Source organism: Phalacrocorax aristotelis, chromosome 2 (genome assembly GCF_949628215.1).
Source record: "Phalacrocorax aristotelis chromosome 2, bGulAri2.1, whole genome shotgun sequence".
In the NCBI taxonomy this organism is placed as follows: Eukaryota; Metazoa; Chordata; class Aves; order Suliformes; family Phalacrocoracidae; genus Phalacrocorax; species Phalacrocorax aristotelis.
Window position 1 is genome coordinate 19639840 of NC_134277.1, and position 22990 is coordinate 19662829.

At 36.8% G+C, this 22990-nt stretch overlaps 1 protein-coding gene across 4 annotated transcripts in view; it reads left to right on the forward strand.

Annotated features, from left to right (window-relative positions):
- The window catches only part of ARHGAP21 (Rho GTPase activating protein 21), a 127071-nt gene that overhangs the window by 81760 nt on the left and 22321 nt on the right, over positions 1-22990 (forward strand). For 3 of the 4 annotated variants that reach the window (XM_075082641.1, XM_075082642.1, XM_075082640.1), the window contains 2 exons: positions 3579-3633; positions 13712-15662. In XM_075082641.1, the coding sequence (XP_074938742.1) occupies positions 3579-3633; positions 13712-15662 (2006 nt within the window). Of the gene's footprint in view, positions 1-3578; positions 3634-12210; positions 12241-13711; positions 15663-22990 lie in introns of all 4 variants that reach the window. The other variant, XM_075082643.1, reaches the window with a different exon arrangement.

Genomic DNA, 22990 nt, shown 5'->3' on the forward strand with positions numbered 1-22990 from the left:
AGAAGATGGTAACAAAAGGTCATGTGTATCCTTGAGTGTTTTATACAGCTTCAGACGTCAGAACTTAGCTGGCTTAAATGAAAATTTCCCCATGTATTCCAGTGGCACTTATGGATAGGATATAATTCAGCCATGTTTTGTGGTGTTCCTGGAAAAGTTTCAAGCTGTGTCTAGAATGTTATCTGTTTTGCTCTGTTTGGTGATATCAAAGCTGAACTTACACTGATTATTTCCTCTGGAAGGTGAAGGGCACACCTCAAAAAAGTTGCTAGAAATAACTTTGTCCTGTAAGATTAGTTACTTTTAAGTCTAGGTTTCCTATTCTTTACCAATTGTTGTTAGTTTGGTCCATTAAGAATTTATTCTCGTCTGTTTACACAATGAACTTGGAGATGTGTTGATTAGTAATGTAAACTCTGTAAATTATTTCTGGTTCTAAATAAAACAAGAAACAGATTCTGATTCCCAACTTTTTTTTTTTAACTGTGGGGAATTTGAATGATTAAGTGTATCCCACTTGTTTCTCTATGCAAATTCTTCTTGAAAGTGTTGGGATTACTCAGAAATGTACAGAGCTTAGCTACTGATTTGTGTCATTAATACAAAATACTACATCAAAAGATAGTCTTTATGATGATAGTGCATTATAATGCTTTAGTTTGAGTCAATAAATTTAAATTTGACTCTCAAAATGTGTACTGAAAGTCATTTGTGTGGTAGAGAATTGACAGTACTGTGTCTAATCTGCCACTATCTGTGTGGCGGTTCTTATTAACACTTCCTAGTCCATAATTTGTGTGTGCATTATATAGCACAATACACCAAAAGTATTCCTCCCTACTTTTGGTTTCTGATATGAGAATTAAACAATATTCTGAGAGAGCATCACAAAGTATAAAGTGGGAAGATCCAAATTGTCTCCAGAGGTTTTGCAGGCAAACTGGAATATAATAGTTAAGTAGTTATTTGAATTATGAATAAACATTGTTCCTCAATGGAACCCTTTCTTCTTTTGGATGGCTACTTAAAAAGGTGTTGAATTGCATAAATGGACTTAATTCCTTTATTTAAAAAAAAAGGGCACAAAATACTTGTATAAGAAAGTAGTTTGTTCTGTGTTGAATTTTAAGTAGGAAACTTTCCTTTATATTAAAAGTACTTGAAGAGGAACAATGCTGTTTATCATATTTTTGACTTCCAAAATGTTCAACCTGGAAATAAGCATTGATTATTATCAAACCAGGAGTTGCCTAATACAGTTTACTCATACATGCTACCCTCATGTAGAAATTAAATCTGAACACTTCATTAGAAGTGCCTCAAGCTATGGTATCTCTTTCGTAGTCTGTTTTTGTTTTACAACATCTAAGTAGTTTAATATCCATAAAAAGGAGTTTAGGCAAAAGTCAGCTCTTGATGACATTACTTTTAAATAATAATTTTAGAGTTTTGCTGTTTATGCATTGAAAATACTATTGTAAATGCACTTTAAAAAGTCAATACTTTTGTGTTTCTTGAAATTCAATATTCTGAAAAATCTTTAAAAGACTTTTGAAGAGTTATTTTTTCCTAGCTGTGCGTAGACTTGAAAAACTTAAATCTATCACTGCTGATCTTTTGTTTTAAAACTAAAGTAATTTATGCTGCTTGGAGAACACTTTTTTTTCCAACATGAATAATGGTTTAAGAAGTTTGTGAAACCAAATACCCTTACTCTGCTATTTTGGAATGCAGCCTTATGTCTGCAGTTGCTAACAAATGGAAAAAAAACCCACAAAACAAAAACATTTTTCATATAAGAAAGCATAATAAATTGCATGTTACATGTTTGAGATGATTTCTTTCCTTTCTACAGAACTAAGAAATTGAGGTTCTTCTCAGTGCTTTCATAGATTGTTCTGTGTGCCCTCAAGTTGGTAGTCCATCTCTGTGCTGGCTTTGTCTTTTCTCAGCAAATGCGCTGTACTAACCAGGACAGATAAGCTAATTTCTAGTCTAGTCTATCCAGTTAGATTGTATGCTTTTTTCTTGTGTTGGTGTTGGTCAATTTGTTTAAATATAATGATTCTATAAAAGTTAGAAAGGCCTCTATGATCGTCAAGTCCAACTGTCAACCCAACCTTGTCTCCTAAACCCTGCCCTGAAGAGCCATATCTATGTGTCTTTGAAATACCTCCGTGGATGGCGACTCCACCACCCCTCTGGGCAGCCTGTTCCAATGCCTGACCACTCTCTCAGTAGAGAGATTCATCCTAATATCCAATCTAAACCTCTCCTGGCACAACTTGAGGCCATTTCCTCTCATCCTATTGCTAGTAACTTGGGAAAAGAGACCAAAACCCACCTCACTACAACCTCCTTTAAGGCAGATGTAGAGAGTGATACAGTCTCCCCTCAGCCTCCTCTTCTCCAGACTAAACAACGCCAGCTCCCTCGGCTGATCCTCATAAGGCTTGTGCTCCAGACCCTTCACCAGCTTCGTTGTCCTTCTTTAGACATGCTCCAGCAATTTAATGTCTGTCTTGTACTGAGGGGCCCAAAACTGAACACAATATTTAAGGTCCTTCCTTCTTGTGACATGTAATGTGAAATTTCTAAAAAAGTCATAATCTCTTCACATTTTCTGTTTTATGAGCCTTGTTAAAATAGTCTATGCAAGCTATTTCTTTTGTAGGCTTTCTCTGTACCTGTTCTACTTTACATTTAATGAAGTTGAACAGAGTATTGCTCTATCTCAAATGAGATAATGAATTCAGCTGTTCTGTATCCAATGTTACAAGCATATACTTCTCTCTTGCTTGTGAAAATACTTTTTTCTGGTAGATGCTAACTTTGCGTTTCACTGCTTCGCAGCATTTCACTCTGGATAACTGCTATGCTGCATATTTGGTGTCCTGATTTCGCTTGTATTTAAATTATATTGATTGAACTGTCCAGATTCCTAGATCTTTATGCTGCTGCTTTTGGTTTCAGCAATTCAGACTGACAAACTCAGTACTTAAAAATAGCAAGTGTTTTTTCATCCATATTTCAGATGTCATCTGACTGAGTAAATGTTTAAGTTGATTCTGCTAGGAGGTGATTGGAGCAGAAAGGTGTAAGTCAGTGCTTGCCTTGGTGTAGCCCCACTTTTCACATGATGTGGTGGTTATGACATCTCCCCAACAATTTTGAAGAGTGCTAAGAGACTTTAGTTTTAAATGGAAGAAAGAGAGAAGTTTTAACTTGTGTTTACAGATTTGCCACTTTGTTTTGTCTGAGAAGCTCCAAACAGCTAATGTACCTTAGGACGTAGAATTTAAAAAAAAAACAAACACCCAAAGAAACAAAACTCTTGGCGTGATATGCTGGTTTTGCTGAGAATACAGATTATATGTTCTACTCCTATTTGCTGAAACTGTGATTGAAATCAGTGTTTATTTCTGTTGTGTAAAGTAATTTGACAGAATAGCTGAATGTGGGGCTTTTTGAATGGGTTTGACCTATGGAAGTTAATGGATCATCTTTGTAACAAGAATTGAAAGTCTCTTCCAAAAGTTCATGTGTGCTGTTTTTCTGTTCTTTTCTATTTCTTTCAGTGACAGCATATTGGAACTTAGTGTTATGCCAAAAGACGAGGACATTCTTCAATTGGTATGTTTATGAAGCTTATCTTCAGACAGTATGTTGACTAAAAAAAAAGTCTTGCTCTTGATAACAATGTCTTTGAAACTGTGCTACCAGCAAATAATTAGAATTAACATTTATCTCTCTGTCACTCCTTAGATACTTTCATACTTGCTTGCCATCCCTGAAATTTCAGAGGAATCCAAATACAGGGGAGAATACCTCCTTCACAGGATGTATCTAGCATCTTTTTTAAAAAAAAACCTTAGGATAGCTTAGAATAGTGTTTATATTTTTATTATATTTTGGATTAGTTTCCTTACGTTAAATTTATAAATTGCATTGCTTTCTTTAACTAGGCTGTCTAATTTTAAAGAAGTTGGGAATCATTACTAAATTTTAATTCAAAAACCTGGCATATGATGTTTAAAATGTCTTTTGGTAGCAACTCACTAATTGTGAGTGGATTTCCAGGAAAGAAGCAAGGTGACGGATGTGCTGAAACTTATTGCCAAATTTTTAAATTGTAACTGCTGTAAATTTTTTGTTACACTGGTGCCTATACATTGTCAATTTGAACTGAGGTCCTGCATATAGAGTGAAAGAATTCATCTGCCATTTAATGTCTCTAAGTCCAAAAAAGCTGTGAACAAAATATGATGTGCAAGTGCATGTTATGAAGAATTAGAAAAACCTAATGTACCTAATCAGTACCTAATGTACTGATATGCTGTAGTTTATTCTTAATTCAAAGTAGAGGAAAGAAGAAGACAACAAGCAGGGTAGACTTTCTGGTTAGTAGTTAGAAAAATGTATTTTCTAATCCACACAGAAATAATAAGACTTGACTTTAAATAACAATTAAGAAAAACCTGTGGGTTTCAGTAGATGTTTTTCAGTATTAAAGATGAATTAATGGGTAAAGAAAAAAACCTAAGAAACTCTGTTTTGAGCTGAAGATGAAGATAGAGGCTAGGATAGGAACTCAGCCAGTTAGGCCAACAAGCCAAGATTATTAGAATAGAAGTTATAATTTTGAGAACACTAGATAAAGAAGTATTTCAGTAATCCAGTACAGAAGATGTTGGGGGCAGGTGACGAATTTTGATTGCATGAATAAGTGGGAGGGAAAAGCTGGCTTGTTTTTTGTTTGGTGGTTGGTGTTTTGTGTGGTGGTGGGGTTTTTTTTGGTTGGTTTTGGTTGTTTTTGTGTTTTGTTTTTTTTTTTTTTTTTTTAACTGGAACTGTGAATATGTAGAAATGCAGGAATAGTTCTACTTTTTAAATTGTCTGAATGGCCTTATGCATCTGACACACTCTTGTAGCCATAGAGTCTAAGGATCTGGGCAATGCAAGATTTGTATGTTTAAAGTTAAACCTTTGTATTTGGCTGGGCAAGGAGCTCTTGGGCATATCTACCCTCTGCTGATGAAATGTGAAGTGCAAGCTTCGGGTGAAATATACATGAAAAACAATTGATTGGAATTTAACTCTTTATATCAAGGAGTGAGATAATAGGTGCAGAAGACGTAAGATCGACCTTGCCTTTGGGGTAGAGAAGGATATTAGTAAAAAGAAAATAAGGTGAGAATGAGGAGTAAAGGAAAGAAAAAAAAAATAAAACTGCCTGTGGGAGCTCTAGACAAAAAAACTGGAGATATGTGTGGGAATGATTTCCAGGTGTAACTAAAAAAATGTTTCTTTTAAGTTGTAAGATGTGGTAGAGTTGTGAATTTTGTATTCCAGGCTCCTCTTTTGAAGATAGACAGAGCATTAGGTTTAAGAGGTGGAGTTGTCATTTTAAATAAAAAAAAATGCTTTATGTTGCCTCTGTAGTTTGTATGAGTTCTTTCTGACAGTTATTTGTTTGCTGTTGTCTTGGGTTGGTACATGATTATGATACAGCGTGGTGGAGTTCATGCTCCTGTTTGCTATGATGCATTTGTTTGGGTGAAAGTGGGCTTGTCTTGGGGACTGTCAGTTCCACATAGCATCTGCCAGGGGAAAGCCATGAAGAGACAGATGTTTTCTGTAGTTTGCAAGACTGAGCATTGTGTGTACTTGGGCCTATTGGAAAAGACTTCTGATAGCTGCAGTTTGTTCATGTGGTTATGTCATGGTCTGTATGTTAGTATGTATGTTTTCAGGTGTCAATCTTTGGCAGAGTTGCAACATGTGAAGATACAGGTTATAGAAATTAATTGCATCAGACAACAGAAGTCATCAGTTATGGCCTGTAGTTTCCTCTCTTTTAGACAACCACAGAGGAGAAAAAAAATCTTATAACTTCTAAAATAACAGTAGTGTTTTGAGACACGGTGTGCCACTGTAACTTCAGTCAAACAAAAATCCATGCAATTCCTCTGAAGGTCGTGATTATTAATCTTCAGCCTCTAGATGTTAGGATCTACTGTTCTCATTACAAGATTTGGTTAAGAACTTTGCTCTACTTAAAGCTGAACACTCACATTTAAAATATTTTCAGAGTAACAGTATAGAATGTTATTCCTTTCACTCCCAGTGAAAAAACAGTAACTTTTTGTTTTCAGCTGAGAAACTGCATACTTCTTTTGTTTCATTTTTCTATTTTTATCTTTGTGATTAATGCTGTATTAGCTTTTGTGGAAACCTGATGACTAAATAAAATATAAACCACGGAGTTAATTCTTACTCCTCAGTGAAGTGCAGCTCATATAAGTAAGTTATAATCTCTGTAGCGGTAGTGTCAGTATAAGGGCAAAGGGAACAGTAAATGGTACGGTACAGTGCCCTTAATAGAGGAAAAACGTAGGCTTTTGTTGCTGAAGTTATTTAAGTTGTTATAGTAAGGTAAAGAATTCAGTTGTTTTCTTTGACATATATCATAAATTTCACTGTAAATATCTTCAAATGGTATCGCTCAGTGTAAATTGTTGATGTTACATAGTGGTATGCTATAAAAATAGAAAAGCTCAGAGCACTACTGGATATTGTAGTAGGAGCTAATGAAAGGTTTACCTAGTGCAACGAGGATGAAATAGTTTCATTATATTCAGGAATGATGCTGGTTGGGGTAAGTTTTATAGTACTTGGCAGTCTACTCCATATAGTGATGACTGATTGCTAGGTTAACTACATAAAGAGCACAGTTGCTTGTTTCTATCCTTAGTTTGCTATTTATAAACCTTGAGTTTTGTCTTCAGAAATATCCATATATGTCTGTGAGCCTCTTGGTATATAGAGTTTCTGTAAAACAGGGCTTGAAACCTCTTCGTGAATAGTAACAATGAGGTGGTTGAATCCATAGGTCATTGCCCTCTGTGGCATGTGCACACTCCGTACTTAGAAGGGAATTACATGTGAAAACCTGCCATGAGCGAAGCCAGTGTCAGTCATGTTTGTTCACTGGCATGATCTTGGAAATGGCACTTTGGGGATGAGGAGAAGGATATTTCAAACATCTCTATCCATGACAAAAACTTGAACTCTTGACAGCTACAAATGTGTTGGGCTTTTTCCATGCTCCTCAAATTTGAGATTAGTTTACCTAAAATTATCTGTTCTGATACTTTTGAAAAGTTTGTAGCTATGTAACCATTTTGAGACCATGAGGAGGATTATTATATTATACTTCCCTCAGTGTTTCAAATTTGATGTATCTACATACAATTTCTGTAGCAGTCTCAACCCATTTTGACAGAATTTTGGCATCTTGTAGGGTTTAGTACCACTGACTTCATATGAATGGGAAGACACATTTAGGTCAACTACAAATAGTTCTTTTTTTCAAGTGTATTTAATGGTATTGTTGCTGGTTTGTAGCCTTTGGATAACAAATTTAACACCAAAATGTTCAAATTGTGACACTTTTCAGTCGTTCAAAAGCTTTTTGTGCTACACAAAAAGTACTGAATGTAAAGGTTCTCCCTAGAGATGAAAAATTGAAATTGCTAAGCCCATTTACAGGTCCACCTTATTACAACTGTTGTCAAAAATCTTGTTAATGTCTAATGTGTATGTGTTAGGGTGTCCTTAGCACACAGGGCGTTTGGACCATTTTTTTGAGGTATGATTATGTTGGAATTTGCTTGGTTGCTAATCATTCCTTGTGTATGTAAAAAAAGAATACAGCTTACAAGTCACTGAGTTTTTAAGTATCAGGTACTTGAAAATATCACTCTTTTAAAAATTGGATCTTTAATATGATCTACATTGGAGTTGTTCATTTGGAAGCTTATTTGTAATGTAGCATATTAATGTTTATAGATAGGGTTTATTATATGTAAACATATGTAGATATTAATTTGTAAATATATATGTGTACTTTGTGTATGTGTATATAAACACACATACTATAGGTAAGTTATCCTGATTGTCCATCTTTAATTTTCTGGCATTTCCCTTGGTACCCACTCAAAAGTTTCTTTCCTAACTCTTTTCCTACCTCCAACATTTTAATTTCAATTAAGTTTTAAAAATAATATCCTTATAAGAATTGCCCAAAAGGTAGCAGGTTACTTCTAGTCCTAGGTGTTGTCACCATTAAATTTTAGTAGCTTACATGCCTTAGTATTCCAGAAAGACCTCTGTAGTTTCATTCACAAAAAGATGTTATTGGGCATTCTGTGAATAATGGTAAACGTGGAAATAAAAGGAGGCTGTTAACTACTATATGTTTTTGACACGTTTAGTTCCCTCTTGCATATCTTTTAATTTACATCTTAATCTTTCCTTAAAATTACAGACCATGGAAACTGAGTATCAATAACTGAAAGTTGACCACATTTGAACAGAAATGTTTCTCTTGTCATAGATAGTAGGGGAACAAAAAACTCCTGGAAGGGAATGACCAGGAAAGCAAGTGAAAGTCAACTGAAGCATATATTTTGTTTTTTTCCTCTTTCTAGTCAGGTGATACGGAAGTTTTCAGTATATTGGGAGATCTGGGCAGAAAAGTGTATGCTGCTTTGTTATTTCTGACACTTAAAATTTTTGTGGAATTTGGCAGTTTTCAAGGTCTTGTACCCTGAAATTGTCAGTGATGCACCTGTATTAAAAACCAAGAAAAAAGAAAAATAACTTGCATAAGGAAATTTGTTCTAGAGTTTTAGATGTTCCAGTAACCTCATGCTTCGGACTACAGGTCTGCCCACAGTCAACTTTAGCAATCAGACCTAATGGAGCAACATGGCTGTTTCATTGGCAAACTAAAATATTTGCATTACTTTTAATAATTAGAGATGTTCTCATAAATGGCTGTATTTAGTCCAGAGTCTTGTAGCATTTATTTAGTCTCAGATGTTGTACTGACACAGTTTCTAATGTGTGCAGAGGTTACTATTAAAGCTCTGTCAGCAAGTACACAGAAGGAGGGGTGCAGTGTGAAGATGTAGTGACCTAGAAGAGACTTAAAACTTTGTTATCTCACATTGTGCGTGTTAGAAAATACCATTTGCATCAACCCTCCTCACCTCGATTTAGACTGTCTTGTATATATTAGTCTCACATAGCTTGTATTTGGAAATAAAATTTCTTGGGCTTAAGGCATTAAATTTTATGTACTAAAATTTCAAAATTTCACTGTCATTGGGAAGAAAGAGTGTGCGCTTTTGGTTTGGTTGGTTGTTTTTGGCGGTGGGGGGATGGTTTTTATGGTGCTTTTTTTTTGTTGGGGTTTTTTTGTGTGTGATTTTGTTTGGGTTTTTTTTTCTCTGTTTTGGTTTTGGGTTTTTTTCCCCTCCCAATTGTTAGCTGACCGTAGTGTTTGGCTGGTTGTCTCCGAGTAAAAGAAACTTCTTGAGCTGTATCACTAACATTCTCACCAGAGAAAACACCTAACTGGAAAATATTTCCTTTAAAGACAGTTGAAAACCTTTTCAGGTGTGCAGTTCCCATACTCATGCTAAATGTAAGAACAAGTTAGGACTGGGGGAGAGAATAATTTAGTAGTAAAAAAACAATCTGAAGCCAAACTGGTTGGAGAAGGAAGGAAGAATGCCTCAAGCTCAGTCTTGCAAGGTGCTGGGTACATTAGCTTTTGATTCATCAAAATGCTTATCTCCAATTTTGCAAGTAGTTCAGTTGAAATCAGTGTTATTATTCATCCTTTAGTGAAGTGTAGTGAAGCATACTCATCCTCAGTGAAGCATATGCCTACATGCCTTTATGGATTTAGACTAAGGGGTGTAGGACATGGTTGGCTCAAGCTCTTAAAAGTACGGTGTTTCACCGTGATTCGTACTAAGAGGAATCCTTGTACGTCAGCTGTCATTTATTCTGACATCAAGTGGCATAAAACTGAGTGGGGAAAAATGCAAGCAAAACCCTTCAGCTGAATTGGAGGGTTAATAAAATACCTTGTAGAATGCGGTATTTACTTAAAATTTATTTTGCATATCATGTGGCACAAATGTATTAGCTTACCAGTTAAACCCTTAATGTGCTAATGGTTATAAAAATTGGCAGTAAGAAACTAATTCTTTGCCACAGGAGTTTGCAAACTTGGTGCAAACAAAACCAGATTGCAAGGTGGGGAAGAAATTGTACCCAGTAACTGGAAACATGCTGAGTTCTTACTGTAAGTGCAGCAGTTTTCTTCTAGTAATTGTTGCATAGCTGTTATCCATCAAAGCTGTTAATGTCATTCTAAATCGTTGTATTTGTATAGTAAGCTTTCTGTAACTGCTGTTGTTTTGAGAAGGTGGGAAAGAGCTCATAAAACATCAAGACTGATTTTTTTCTTTTTTTTTTTTTTTTTTTTTTAAATCCTGTTGGGACTTCTGAATAACTGCTGAGTACCCAGCTCCTGTAGGAATTTGAGTGGCTTGGCTGGCATCTGAATCAGGAACATCAGTGATCTGGATATTAATTATTTTTTTTTTTTTTTGGGGGGGGGGGGTAGTTGGAAGGCTTTTTTTATTTTTAAGGCTTTTAAAAGTCTTAAATTTAAGTCATACCATAATGAGTTTTTTTATGATCTATTGCAATCACTTAGTATGTGGAGATACTACCTTAATCTCTATGTCATTTGAGGAACTAAAGGGAAGAGAGACTGCATTTCAAATTCGAACTGCATTTTCTATATAGTTGCAAGATATGTTAAGTATCAAAACAGTCTATTGGTATAGTTCACATTTTTTAGCCTCTGAACATCTAAAAATTTTAACCATCACCTTCTGGTTAAAGCAATTAAAATATTTCATGGTAAAAAGGCTGATAATGCATGATTCAGTGTGACATTATTTGGAATGGAGTCATGCATTTCATTGTAAGGTGCAATATTTCCCTGTAGCCCTTAATCAGAATTATGAAACAAAGATATTTAATGTTCCTTTGCAGAAATGTCACAGCCCCTGTTTATAAACTACTTCTTTCTTGGAAGAAAGCTCAGCTTTGTTCCAGTGATTTCTTGGGAAGTGCATGGAATGAGTTTGAAAGGAGAGCTATACTTCCTGTCATCAAAACCTTTTTTCCAGTTACTCTGTCTTGCTGAGAACTGTCGCTCTGTCTGTCCAGAAACACCTGCTATCATGGAAACACACTCTTTATTGGGGGGAGGTGGGAAAAAGCCTAGCTGGTTTCATTTTGGACCCTGTAAGATTGCTGTCTTTTGAAGATGTTTTAATATCTGTGATAAATTTTGTCAAGAGCTGAGAATTGATTTCTATACTCATTTGTAGTCTGCAGCTATGATCAGATCACACCAGTTTTGGAATTTAGCCTTTCTGCTGTCAAAGTCAATGAAGCATTGTTTGTCACGGGCGTGTTTTTAAAAAACATAAGTCCAGTGTTTTTTATATTGGTGTAATGTGTGCATATCCAGGTTTTGAACATCTGTATAAAGTAATAATTGTTTGGGGAGGATGACTGATTTTGTCTTGCATGCCAGTAGTCTCTCGCTCTGTTTTCTGGGTCTTCAGCATCTTTTCAATATTTTTTTTTTATTATTTTTACAGCCCACCAAGATCATAAATAGCTTTTGTTTAAAGATCTAGAACTATTTATCTTTGTATGTTCCTTCCCTCCATTAAATGCGCCAGTAGCAACCTGGCTTGATTTTTACTATGAGTGGAGATAGAAAATTCAAATCACATGAGTAGAGTGTTTCTGCAGCATCATTCCTCTAATTTCACATGTACAGCATGAAAGCAGCTGCAGTCAGCTGACAGCTTGTGGTCATGTTCAGATATGTGTGGGGAAGGGGCGTGCTGTTTTAAATGCATAAGAAAGCTGTTGTTTCGTCATCAGGAAGCAGGGATGGTAGCGGCCCAGGGGAAACGAGAGACAGTAATGTTGCTGTAGTAGAAGGGAAGTCTTGTTGCACAGAGCCAGAGCTCTCTGCCGGCAGCTGTAGAGATGCACCAAGGCAAAATGGCACAAATGTATTTTGCTTTGTGTAAGGGTAGAGGATAAACGCAAGGAGCAGGCAGAAGCCCGAGATGGACGTGCTCACAAGGAGGGTGAAGTTATTTTTTATGCTCTACTGCCCTTTACCTCTGTTGGTACCTTCCAGTGAAATCAGTGCAGTTGTATTTTTAGCTTGCTGTATCCAACATCGATATGACAACATAATTCTGTCTTTACATCTGTAAGCAGCTTTTACTATGTTTTCCTGTTTTCTGCCAGCTGCAGTTTACAAAGGATGTCACAGCACTGGTAAGAAATGTACAGTAGCCATTTCTCTGATGGTTTTGTAAGGCATGTTTTTCGTAATGATTTGTGAGAAGCAAGAAAATGAAACAGCAAGTTTGTCGGAAATGAGCTAGATAGTCTGAGCTGAATTTTCTTCATAATGCTAATCTCTTAATTTGTGGTTTGTGCCTGCATTATTTGGTTGGTTTTCTCTCAGTGTGCTTTAATATTTTGCACTTCACTAATGCTCGGTGTAACATTGCAGCAGTATTGTAAATGCCTCGCCCTCCTCTGTACTTCGCTCTGTATTAATTTTATGGCTGCACTTGGGCTTTTATAACCTGTCTAGTGTTAAGACAGGGCACATTGATATTCTGGAATTGAGCATGTTATGATTTGGACAGGAAATGCTGTGATATTATACTATGCCTAAACGTGTAAAAGCCCTAAGAAATTATTTTAATCTTCTGTTGCATTGGCAGGCTCTGCATTGGGTCTTTATTTCATTATGTTTAAACTGAACAAAGTCATGCTAAAGTTTTTCAATAATACAGTATTGTTTAACTATGCTGTATGCTCCTCATTTATTTATTATTTTGAATGTTCTGTTAATTTCACAATGATAAATGCTGCTTTTCTAAAAGGCTACAGAAACATCAAGTGTAATATAACCATTTTTTTCTCAGAAGTCAGGCTCTTAAAAGTACAAATAAATGCACTAAGGAAATTAATCTGAGATTTTAGTTTGTGTTTTAGTAGTGTGTGGGCAGTAGTGGGTATGTATGAATTTTCATACTGTTTGTACCTTGAAGTTAAAACTGTTACTAATATTTTTGCAATAAGGTATGTGTGCCATGTACTGGCTGTCTCCTGTAAAATGTAAGATGACTTATATAGGGTGTTGGCTCACAACAAAGATGTTACTTCTTCAATTTATTCATTTTATGATAAGGAACAGTAGCTTTTATGTAGAAGACATCTTAGAGGAGTGTGTATATGTATATTTGTGTGTACTTTTCGTATATACTACATTAAGTGAACACAGTTCCTTTACAGACCAAATGAATGGAGAATTTTCTAGTGCTAGTTGACTTTATTATGCAGCATTTTAACATGTTGATTGCTGTGAAATTCGGTTTCCAACAATGTAAAGCTTAAATGGGAAGAATGTGTGAAGCATCATGGTAGAAAGCAAATTTAACGGGGGGGGGGATACTGTGTTTTGTCATTGCCCTACCCGCAGTATTTCACAGAATTGATCATCAGTTTATTTTTTTTTAACTGTTGAGGGAGGGAATGTGTGTAATGATTTTGCTTGTTCTGTTTCTGCTCACTAAGGGGATGGAATGCTATTTTTACCTAACATTTTATCTCCAATTATAAATAGTGTGGATTTTATACTTGTGTTTCGTCTCTTGAAGCTTGATCATGCAAATGCTAGATGGTGAACTTCTCTCTCTTCCTTGCTACTGAATACTCAATCTTCTCTCCACAGGCATATTCCCAAGATGCCTACCTGAAAGGCAATGAAGCCTACAGTGGTAATGCCCACAACATACCTGAACCACCACCAATATGTTATCCACGCCTGACATCCACAGCTTCTGTTATGGCACAAGCTGGTGACAAGCTGTCTTCTGACTTCTCGCTAGGGAAACAGCAAGTCAGTAGACCAGTACGGGCATTGACACAGCCAGAGAGGGCCTACAGAATGGAAATACAAGTGCCTCCATCACCAACAGACATTGCAAAATCAAATACAGCTGTGTGCGTTTGCAATGAAACTGTAAGGACTGTTATTGTGCCTTCTGAGAAGGCTGTAGATTTGCCATCTTGTAGAAATAATCATACTGGTCCATCACACAGGACAGAGGAAGTAAGATATGGCTTAAAAGATCAAAGCAGTCTAAAAGCACGGACCACATCATCATCTTCTTCAGTGTCCACTGCCATTGTACTTCCCCAGACTCCAATAACAAGGCCAGTTGATCCAACTGGAACACTAAATAAAGCTTCAAATTATGTAATGTGTCCAGAAGGAATCCCAAGCACTAGACCTCCTGCACAAACCACAGACTCGCCCTCAGTCTCTACTAATCATTACAGTTCTCCAACATCCCACCAGCATATAGACTGGAAGACCTACAAAACTTACAAAGAGTACATTGATAATAGGCGCATGCATATGTACGGCTCCCGAACAATACAGGAAAGGTTAGATAGTTTAAGAGCAGCTTCTCAGAATACAACTGATTATAATCAAGTGGTGCCAAATCGCACTGGTTCACAGGTACGGCGCAGGAGCACCTCTCATGACAGGGTTCCACAGTCTGTTCAGATCCGGCAGAGAAGCGTATCCCAGGAAAGACTTGAAGATCCTGTGTTGATGAAAGAGTGGCCACGAAGTGCTTCACAAGATACTTTAACTTCACCGTCAGTTAATGCTAGGAATCACAGGGCTCGGTCATGGGATTATCTCAGCAAACAGGGTGAAGTGCTAGAAAATTTTCATTCTGAGAATCTGATTGCAGATACTAATGGAGATAGGAGAAAGACTTACAAGTGGACAGGGTTTACCGAACAAGATGATCGGCGAGGTATTTATGAGAGATCTAGACAGCATGCATTTCATATGTCCCTTCGAGGTCAAAATTTTTCTACGGCTCCGAGTGCTTATATTTCGGACAACAGGAGAATAGGTAGTAGAGCTTCTCTGCCTGGTTCTCATTTTCAGAAAGTTCCACCAGATATCAAAATGTTACAGACTTCTCGAGACTTGCAAACTCCAGGGGGAGTTTCAAAACCTGCAACTGTTTCACAAGAGAGAGTGTCTCTCACACCAGCCAGAAGTTCTAAAAGTAGCTCTTTGAAGAACTCTGCCCCCTATGCAGTAAAACCATCATTCCCCCTTAACCAGGGCCTGGATGCTATTGCCAGCAAAGACCAAAGAACAGTAAGTCACTTGCATCAGAGTGGTCTGTTAAACCAACAGTCAAGGATCCGAGCAGAAGGTGCCCCAGATCACAAAACAGAAACTGGCAAAACCATCCAACCCTCCTCCCTGTCTCCAGCTTCCGCCAAACTTGTTCAGCCAACAAGCGAGAGTTCAACTACCTCTGACAATGTAGATGGTTCCATCAGACAAAGGAGTCACAATTTTGAAAGGGAAGATGTGCATGAGCCTGAAATTCTGCAAACAGATGCTCAGGAAAGTGACAAAGACACAGTGGTCATGCGGGACAAATCACCTTCTGGCCACCAAACTCCGCAGCCTTTGAGGCATCAGTCCTACATTCTTGCTGTAAATGACCAAGAGGCAGCCTCGGACACTACCTGTTGGTTACCTAACGATGCTCGGAGAGAAGTTCACATAAAAAGAATAGAAGAAAGAAAAGCATCAGGTTCCAGCCCACCTGGTGACTCCTTGGCTTCTATACCATTTATTGGTGAGTTAAACTATTCCAGTGTTCATCAAATGCTTGTCTCTACTAAAGATGATGGAGAGCACCATGCCAGGTAGCTGACTGCTGTTCCTGTAAACCCCGAGGCTGAGGGGCATGGGGGCTCTTTTCTCATCTACAATAATATTAAGCTGGTAAAATTAAAAATAGTCTTCAGTGGAGGAAAAAGGTGTTCTGTTTTGCTTGGAGCCTTGGAGGATCAGTGTAAAAAACAAGAAGTCTACAGTGATTTAATATTTTTCTAGAATTTTCCTTTAACCCCTGGAGAAGTCTATATTATATAACTGTGTCTGGTTATTACTCTACATAATGCTCTGATGTTATGTATATGACCAACTAGCATTTGCAGCACCTTTCAAACTCTAGTATAAAATATATTTGGAATCCAATAAAGAGAGAATACAGATGCAAATTGATATAAGGGTGATTTGTGAAAAGAAAAAAAGCTTGTCAGCTGAATAGGTGAGGTAAAAGCTTTCTGAGAAGGATGTGGGACAGAGAAAAGCTGTTTCAGGTGAAAGGATAGCAATAAAATGACGTGAATTTGCAAGTAAAGGTGCTAATGTGGATATGAGTTAAAGGCTTTGTGGAAGCAGAATGTGAGAATGCAGAGATTCGCCTGTGGGCTGACACAAATGGCTGGAATTACAGGGTTCTTATAGGAAGGGGGCTAAGCACTTTTGAGGTAATTTGGAAGGAAAGAGGAACTCATGGAAGGATTGTCAGTTGTAGGAAAAGAAATAATTAAAAATCCCTTTTTGGGTACATGAGGAATTGGAGTCATCAGCTGAAGAGAAAGTTTCAGTGGCAGAGCATTTCTGTTCTACTCAAGTAGTCAATGCCTGTGTCATCTTTGCCCTGCTGTTGTTGAGTTGGGTTTTCTTTTGTTGTGGCTGGTTTAATCATTTAGAGTCTAGATGTCTGCAGACCTTTTCCACATGGACTGCTTTATACCTGACTCTGTGTTCTTGAATATAGTATAAGAATGTTAAAAAAAAATACTGAATTTTGATTCTCTAACTCATGCATATGAAAAACAACTCTTCTTAATACTCTTCAGTGGATTTACAGTTTAGGTTAAGGGAGTTACAGACATTGCCTTAGGACAACTGTCTTTTACTGTGGATCTGCAACAGTGATTTTTTTTTTTTTTCCCCTAGAATTATCTATAATATTTGCTACCTGTTTAAAGTAAAAAAAAACAAAAATAGTGAAGAAGCTTTGTGTGCATCAAAGACTGGAAATCATACAAAAGATACAATAATTCTGTTCTTTTGACAGAATTTTGTTAGGACATAACAAAAATGCTTTCTTAGCTAGTAGGTGGTTTTTATATTGGGTTTTCCTTTTTGAATGAGAGTGGTATAGACTTTTTTGATTACTGGATGCATCAGTATCCAGTGTAATTTTGGATTCTTCTTTAGACCCTGTCAATCTTTAAGGATTAGTGCAAGTTTGTAAGTCATGTAACTGGTCTGTGTGCACTTTTTTTTAATACTATGCCTAAAATAAAAGTTGAACACTTGATGTAAGTTATGTGTGGTATTTGTACTCACTTAGGAGTGGTTGCTGGGAGTATTCTAATCCTGTACAATTTAAACGTCATGTAAAAGATTGAGATGGGCTTGATTTTGACAAACCTTTTCTATACAATCTCCTGTCTTGATTTTGACAAAGATTTGCCCTGAATTCTTCTCTAAAATCTGGAAGCAAGCCACATGAGTAAATATGTTGATTAAAGCTCAAAGAAACCTTAAAAAATGGCAATTGTACTGCATTCTGGTAGCAGCTGAGCAGTTCAGGAGAGACAAAATGGCAACTCTTCATTGCACCCTCTGGGTATGATACCACATGGATTGTTTGAATTCTTAGGAGCTCCCTTAGCCTCTTGGACTGAAACATCCTGAATACTCCGGACATATTAAAAAGTGGTGCTGCTAGAGCGTGGGCATGGTCTGAGCCAGCAGAGTTCTTGTGGCTGTCTTTCTATCAAGAAATTCTTGTGCCAGTACAGGTGCTGTGGAGAATTTCCACCAGAGCTCCAGCACACTGAAGATGAAATAACCCTCTCTGAATAGGAGGAGCATCAAATGCCATTAAGAGTGGGCATCTTCCAAAGTTAGAATTAATATGTATGATTCTAACTTTGCTTGTTCCACTATCATTATGACTAATTACAGCTTTGCTTGTTAAAAGCCTTACTTAATCAGGCGGATAAAACCCTAGATCTGCTTTGAAACTCAGTTAAAGGCTATTTAACTCTTCTGAAGGCAAATCACTTGGATTTTTCTTTGTGTTTTGGGGTTTTGTGGTGGATTCCCCCCCACTTCTGTCTAATGATTGAGAAGGATGTTGCTTTGCATAAAGATGTCCCTTGGTGGTGGCAACCTCTCTGCTTCCCTTATGTTTACATCAACATAATTGTTTTTGCAGTATTAGGTTTTATTAGGTATGGTTCATTTCATACATGCACTTAGTGTGCCTTGAAGTTATTTGTACAGTAGATCTTTGGAGTAGTGTAAAAATGTAAATTTGAGGGGAATTAATGTCTTCAATATTACATATTATTGCCACTTTAAATACTTCATGGTGTGTTTATTTTTGTTATCACTTTCTGCTCATTAAAAGTAATAGATATGATCAGACCATATTTTGGTAGAAATTCAGCCAGGACAGTTGGCTTCTGCAGCAGTATTTTGTGACTAACCTGCTCTTGAGAATAAATAACACATCAGGATGATATTAGAGCATCTCCTTGTAAGTAGCATGGTGCCCTGCACCACAAACAGAAATCCAAGCAGTTTCCATTGAGCTTGTTCTGGCAGATTCTTGCAGGGATTGTAGATTGCTGAAAAACTGCCTTTTAACACTAGTTCTTTCACAAAAGGCTGTTCTGAAACAAGGAGATTAAATTTTGGTTTGCACTTGCTAATAGAAATGAGGGATTTGTTCAGAGCAAACCTAGCAGGTAGATGTAATATCTTTCATAGGAGAAATTGATTTATTTGAAAAAATTAGGCAAGATATTGTATGGTCAAACTCTTCATCCGGTAAGCAGATGTTCTTGGGGGATGAGGAAGCTGCTGGTTTTACAGAAGAACATACCCTGGTACTTGCAGGCTTCAGTACTTTCTATGTGCTGCTAAATGTGCAGGGTATTGTGGGTAGGTTGGAAAGCTGCTGTTTCTATTTCAGGTCCAAAGAAATGCTCTGTTCTTGAAATGACTTCTATTGTTTCAAATTATACCAGTTAGTCTAATGAAAGGTTTTTCCTTTTGTCCAGAAATGGTCTCACCTGTTCTCTAGACTAGTAAAAACACCATTATCTCTATCAGTGACTATATTAGCAATTGTGGCATTTAAAGTACCTTTTTTCAGACTTGTAATTTGTACACAGTTTCTCTGTTAGAGAACAGCAAGTGATAAATTTCTGACCTACTGGATGTGTTAACCTGCACTGGGATGGAAATTAGAGTGCTACTTAACGTTTTTGTAACTGTCAAAGGTTGTTTCAGAATATAGTTACTTTAACTCTTTTCTTAGATGTAGATGTCTAGTGTGCATGCCTGAGATTTGCAGCTAGCTTGAAACTATTTTTTCCTTCTTATACCATTTATCGTAGAGTAAAAAGCAATTAAAAAAAACCAGAGAGTAATCCAGCTCCCAGATTGAGCTGAATGAGCTCCCCATATGAGTGAAATGGAGAAACTGCTTCAATACTTAACCTGATTGCAAGATGTCTAGCTGCCAGCGCAGTCTAGGGCTTTGGCCATTACTACTGGGTGAATGTTTTTCCAACTCCACAGTGGTTTGTCACATTAAAATTAATTTTAAATGGATATGTTTAAAAATACTTAGCCTAAATAAACATAACCTTAAATTTTTTTTGTCAAATCAAACAACTTTATAGTCATTCTGTTATAGAGCTTTTCTTTTAGGCATGCAGGAGCACCAGATAAGTATGAAGACTTCTCCTCAGAGGTGTGATCCCATTTTTGAAAATATCTAGTACATCCTTACCCTAGAAAAATTTTAGGTCACTTCATTCCACTATTAATTTGTGAATAACTGGGAGAAAATTAGCCAGATAAAAGTATTTGACCAGACTTTGATAATACCAAAGTGTTGTAAAAATTAGATGAGTGTTCTTTCTCTGGCTGAAATTGATACCTAAGGAAAGGTGTAAGAGCAGGACGAGGATATATAATACTTGATGTTGGTACTTTCTGTTCTCCAGCCACTTGCACTTTACAACATTCCTGAGCCAAATGTGATTTTAAGTGCTCCATAAATGTCTCCATTCTCTTTTGTACTACAGTGACATTTTGCTATCCAATACCGTGTATTGATTTAAATAAAGATTTGCCAGGAGTTTCACAGCTTTAACCACATGGTATTTATTCCCCCTGCTTTTTGTGTGTGTGTGGTTTTTAAAAACCTGTCCCCTGCTGGCTGAATTTCGCTTACAGATGTTGTAAGAGTGACCAGCAGACTGCTAATCTTGATTCACCCTTTCCATGCCACTCATGGTTTTCTTTCTCTATTGTTTCTGCTCTTAGAGCAGACAACCAACCATAGTGATTTCTATGCTAGTAATCAGGCAGACTCTGCTTTTCACCTTGCATTAAAGAGCTGATCTTCATGCTAGTTTTCAAAACCAAAATTTTTAATCGTGTTCCAATATCTATTTTTCTACAAACCTCTGTCATAATAAAAGTATTTGGGTACTTGATTAACAGGTAGGATATGTTTTGCTGGTTTCTAGTAAATTCTGCTCAACCTTCTTTTCAAGTCTTTTTTTATCAAATACTTTTATTGAAGTAAATTAACTAAGGAAATAACACCCAGCATTAGTTAAACTTCTCAGGCATCTGTATTGTACATGTGATGGCATTCTTTTTCTCTAATGCTGGAAGTAGAGGGTGTATAGGATTTACCTTATCAGTACCTACCTTTAAAGGGTAAGTCATGTACATAACTCCAAGTACATTTTTTTGAAATGCAATGAGTTTATTGCCGCCGTTTAGTGAAATATGCCATACCTTTCCTTTCCTCCCCTGACATCTTTATGTCTCTCTGCAGGCTGCTTAGGCTCTGGTACAGAAAACAACAATGTGAATACACACATACTGAAGGTAGCTGTATTCTTGAAACTAGAAAATAAATTGATGCACTTGAACACCACACTATGAAAAGGGTTATGAAGGTGGGAATAGAGAAGGGTTAGGGGGAACAACCAGAAATACTCTTACATGCAATAAAGAAATAGTTGAAAGAATGTACTGATTCTGATTTCTCCTTGTGAGAAGAGATAAGCATCAGACAGAGAAATTCAAAACCTCAAAATTCTGCAGCAGAGGTCATGGCTTGTCAACCCAAAGTCTGTGGATACCTTAAGGGCAAGTGGTAGCTGAGAACAGATAGTTGTTACGGCATATTTTAAGGAAACTTTAACTTTAGCAGAAACTGTTAGCAGTCAAGATGAATATGAAAATCTTCAGCCATTCTGATATTTTTTTCTACGAGTTACTGCCTTGCTATTCCAAACTATGAAAATATAAATGTAACTACAATAGAAATTAGAGCTGACATGTTCATTTTTGAGGGACTGTTGCTTCCATTATTTTAGCAATAGCATTGGGATAGCTTTTAACATGTCGTCAGTATTTCTAAGATAAGCATCAGTCTTCAATTTATTTTTTTTCCTTCAGGGTTTTACAGTGTGGCCTCCCAAATAGTTTTTGCTCCAGGCTGAAAATGTCAGTGTTCCTTATCCAAAGAACAATTTTTAAATCATTGTGGTATTCTGAAGTATACCAGCCAAAACACAAAATTACAAATTAATGTTTTAAATACCATTTAAATGCTTCTGTAACTCAAAAATGCTTTTTTTTAAAATGAAAACTTAAAATTTTAAGTCAATGATTTGTAACATCTAGAAGAGTTTTAATTGAGTAGAAGCATCAGATTTGTTTGGTAATGGGTAGTATTTTCAAAGCAAAAATTATCCTTAGTGCATCATTATAATTTAAAATAATAATTACAGGTAATAAAGAAATGCTGTCAGGTTCTTGGGGGGAAAAATGTATATTGAGAATTGTATTTTTTTCACATGGTGGGGTAATACTGTGAACAGGAACCTTTAGAATTGCTTCATATAGGAAGATGGCTATACATCTGTTTAATACTGAGATAAGCAACAGACTGTCATAGGTAAGGTTTTCAGAATAGCCTCACATGAAGACTAACCTTGGGAAGCCTTTTTATGTTTGTGTGAAACTCAGTCAGTATAATAAACATTATTTACATGAGCACATTAGCAGAGGACTGGATTTGATGATTCAGGAGGCTTGTTCCAGTCTTGTGTTTCTGTGGCTTACAGAAATGAATGTGCGCAGCATGCAGACATGTTTCCATTATATTCTTTTGGCTACAAGAGGATAATTACATAAATTCATATATTAAGATGTTCTTTGTAAAGACAATCAGTGCTGTTACTGCTGGAAGTACTTAAAAACTGAAAAAAACCCACCACACCTTAAAAAAAACCAACCAAACAAAAAAGGTTTGGGGTTTTTGTTTGGGTGGGTTTTTTGGGTTTTGTTTGGTTTGGTTTTGTTTGGGTTGTTGGTTGGGGGTGGTTTTTGGGGTGGTTTGTGATTTTGTTTTTTTTTTTTTTTCTAAATGAGATAGCGAGTCATGATGGATCCAGGCACCAGGGTATCTTCTTTCCAAACCATGTTTTAGGCTTGGAAGTCTTTAGTTATTGGAGCTTTTACCCTTGCAGGTTGAAGTATAAGATGCAGCAGCTTGTACTTCTAGGTCTGTAACAAAAAGTCGCTGCTGTGGGGTATTTGTTAGTCCTTTGTGCTATCTTGTGTGATAGCAGGATTAGTTCGATATAGTTTATTTTTTTATTTGAACAATTCATTTTTGTTTTATTGGTTATGTCTGGCCTTCTCACTACGCATGTGAAATTGTATACATGGTCTTTTTATTTGATTGTCTTCCTGACAGGTTTTTAAGAAAAATGATCTATGTCTGTGTTTACCTTAAATTCAGCCTCTTTTGAGGTGTCTTGGAGATAAGCAGCCTCTGAGGTAGACCTGTTTTTCACTTCCTTGCCTGTGTGTGGATGAAGGTCCTCTTCCTACCGCCAGTGTCCCATCTGCCCTCTCTCCTTTCTTCCTGCATTCTTCTCACTGGTACCTCTTCCTTGTGGCCTCTGCCCCCCAGCTCTGCTTTCCCTTGCTCTGCTTGTGCCTGTGCTTCAGCAGCCTTTGCTTGACTCCTTGTGTCCTGCCGGTGCCGAG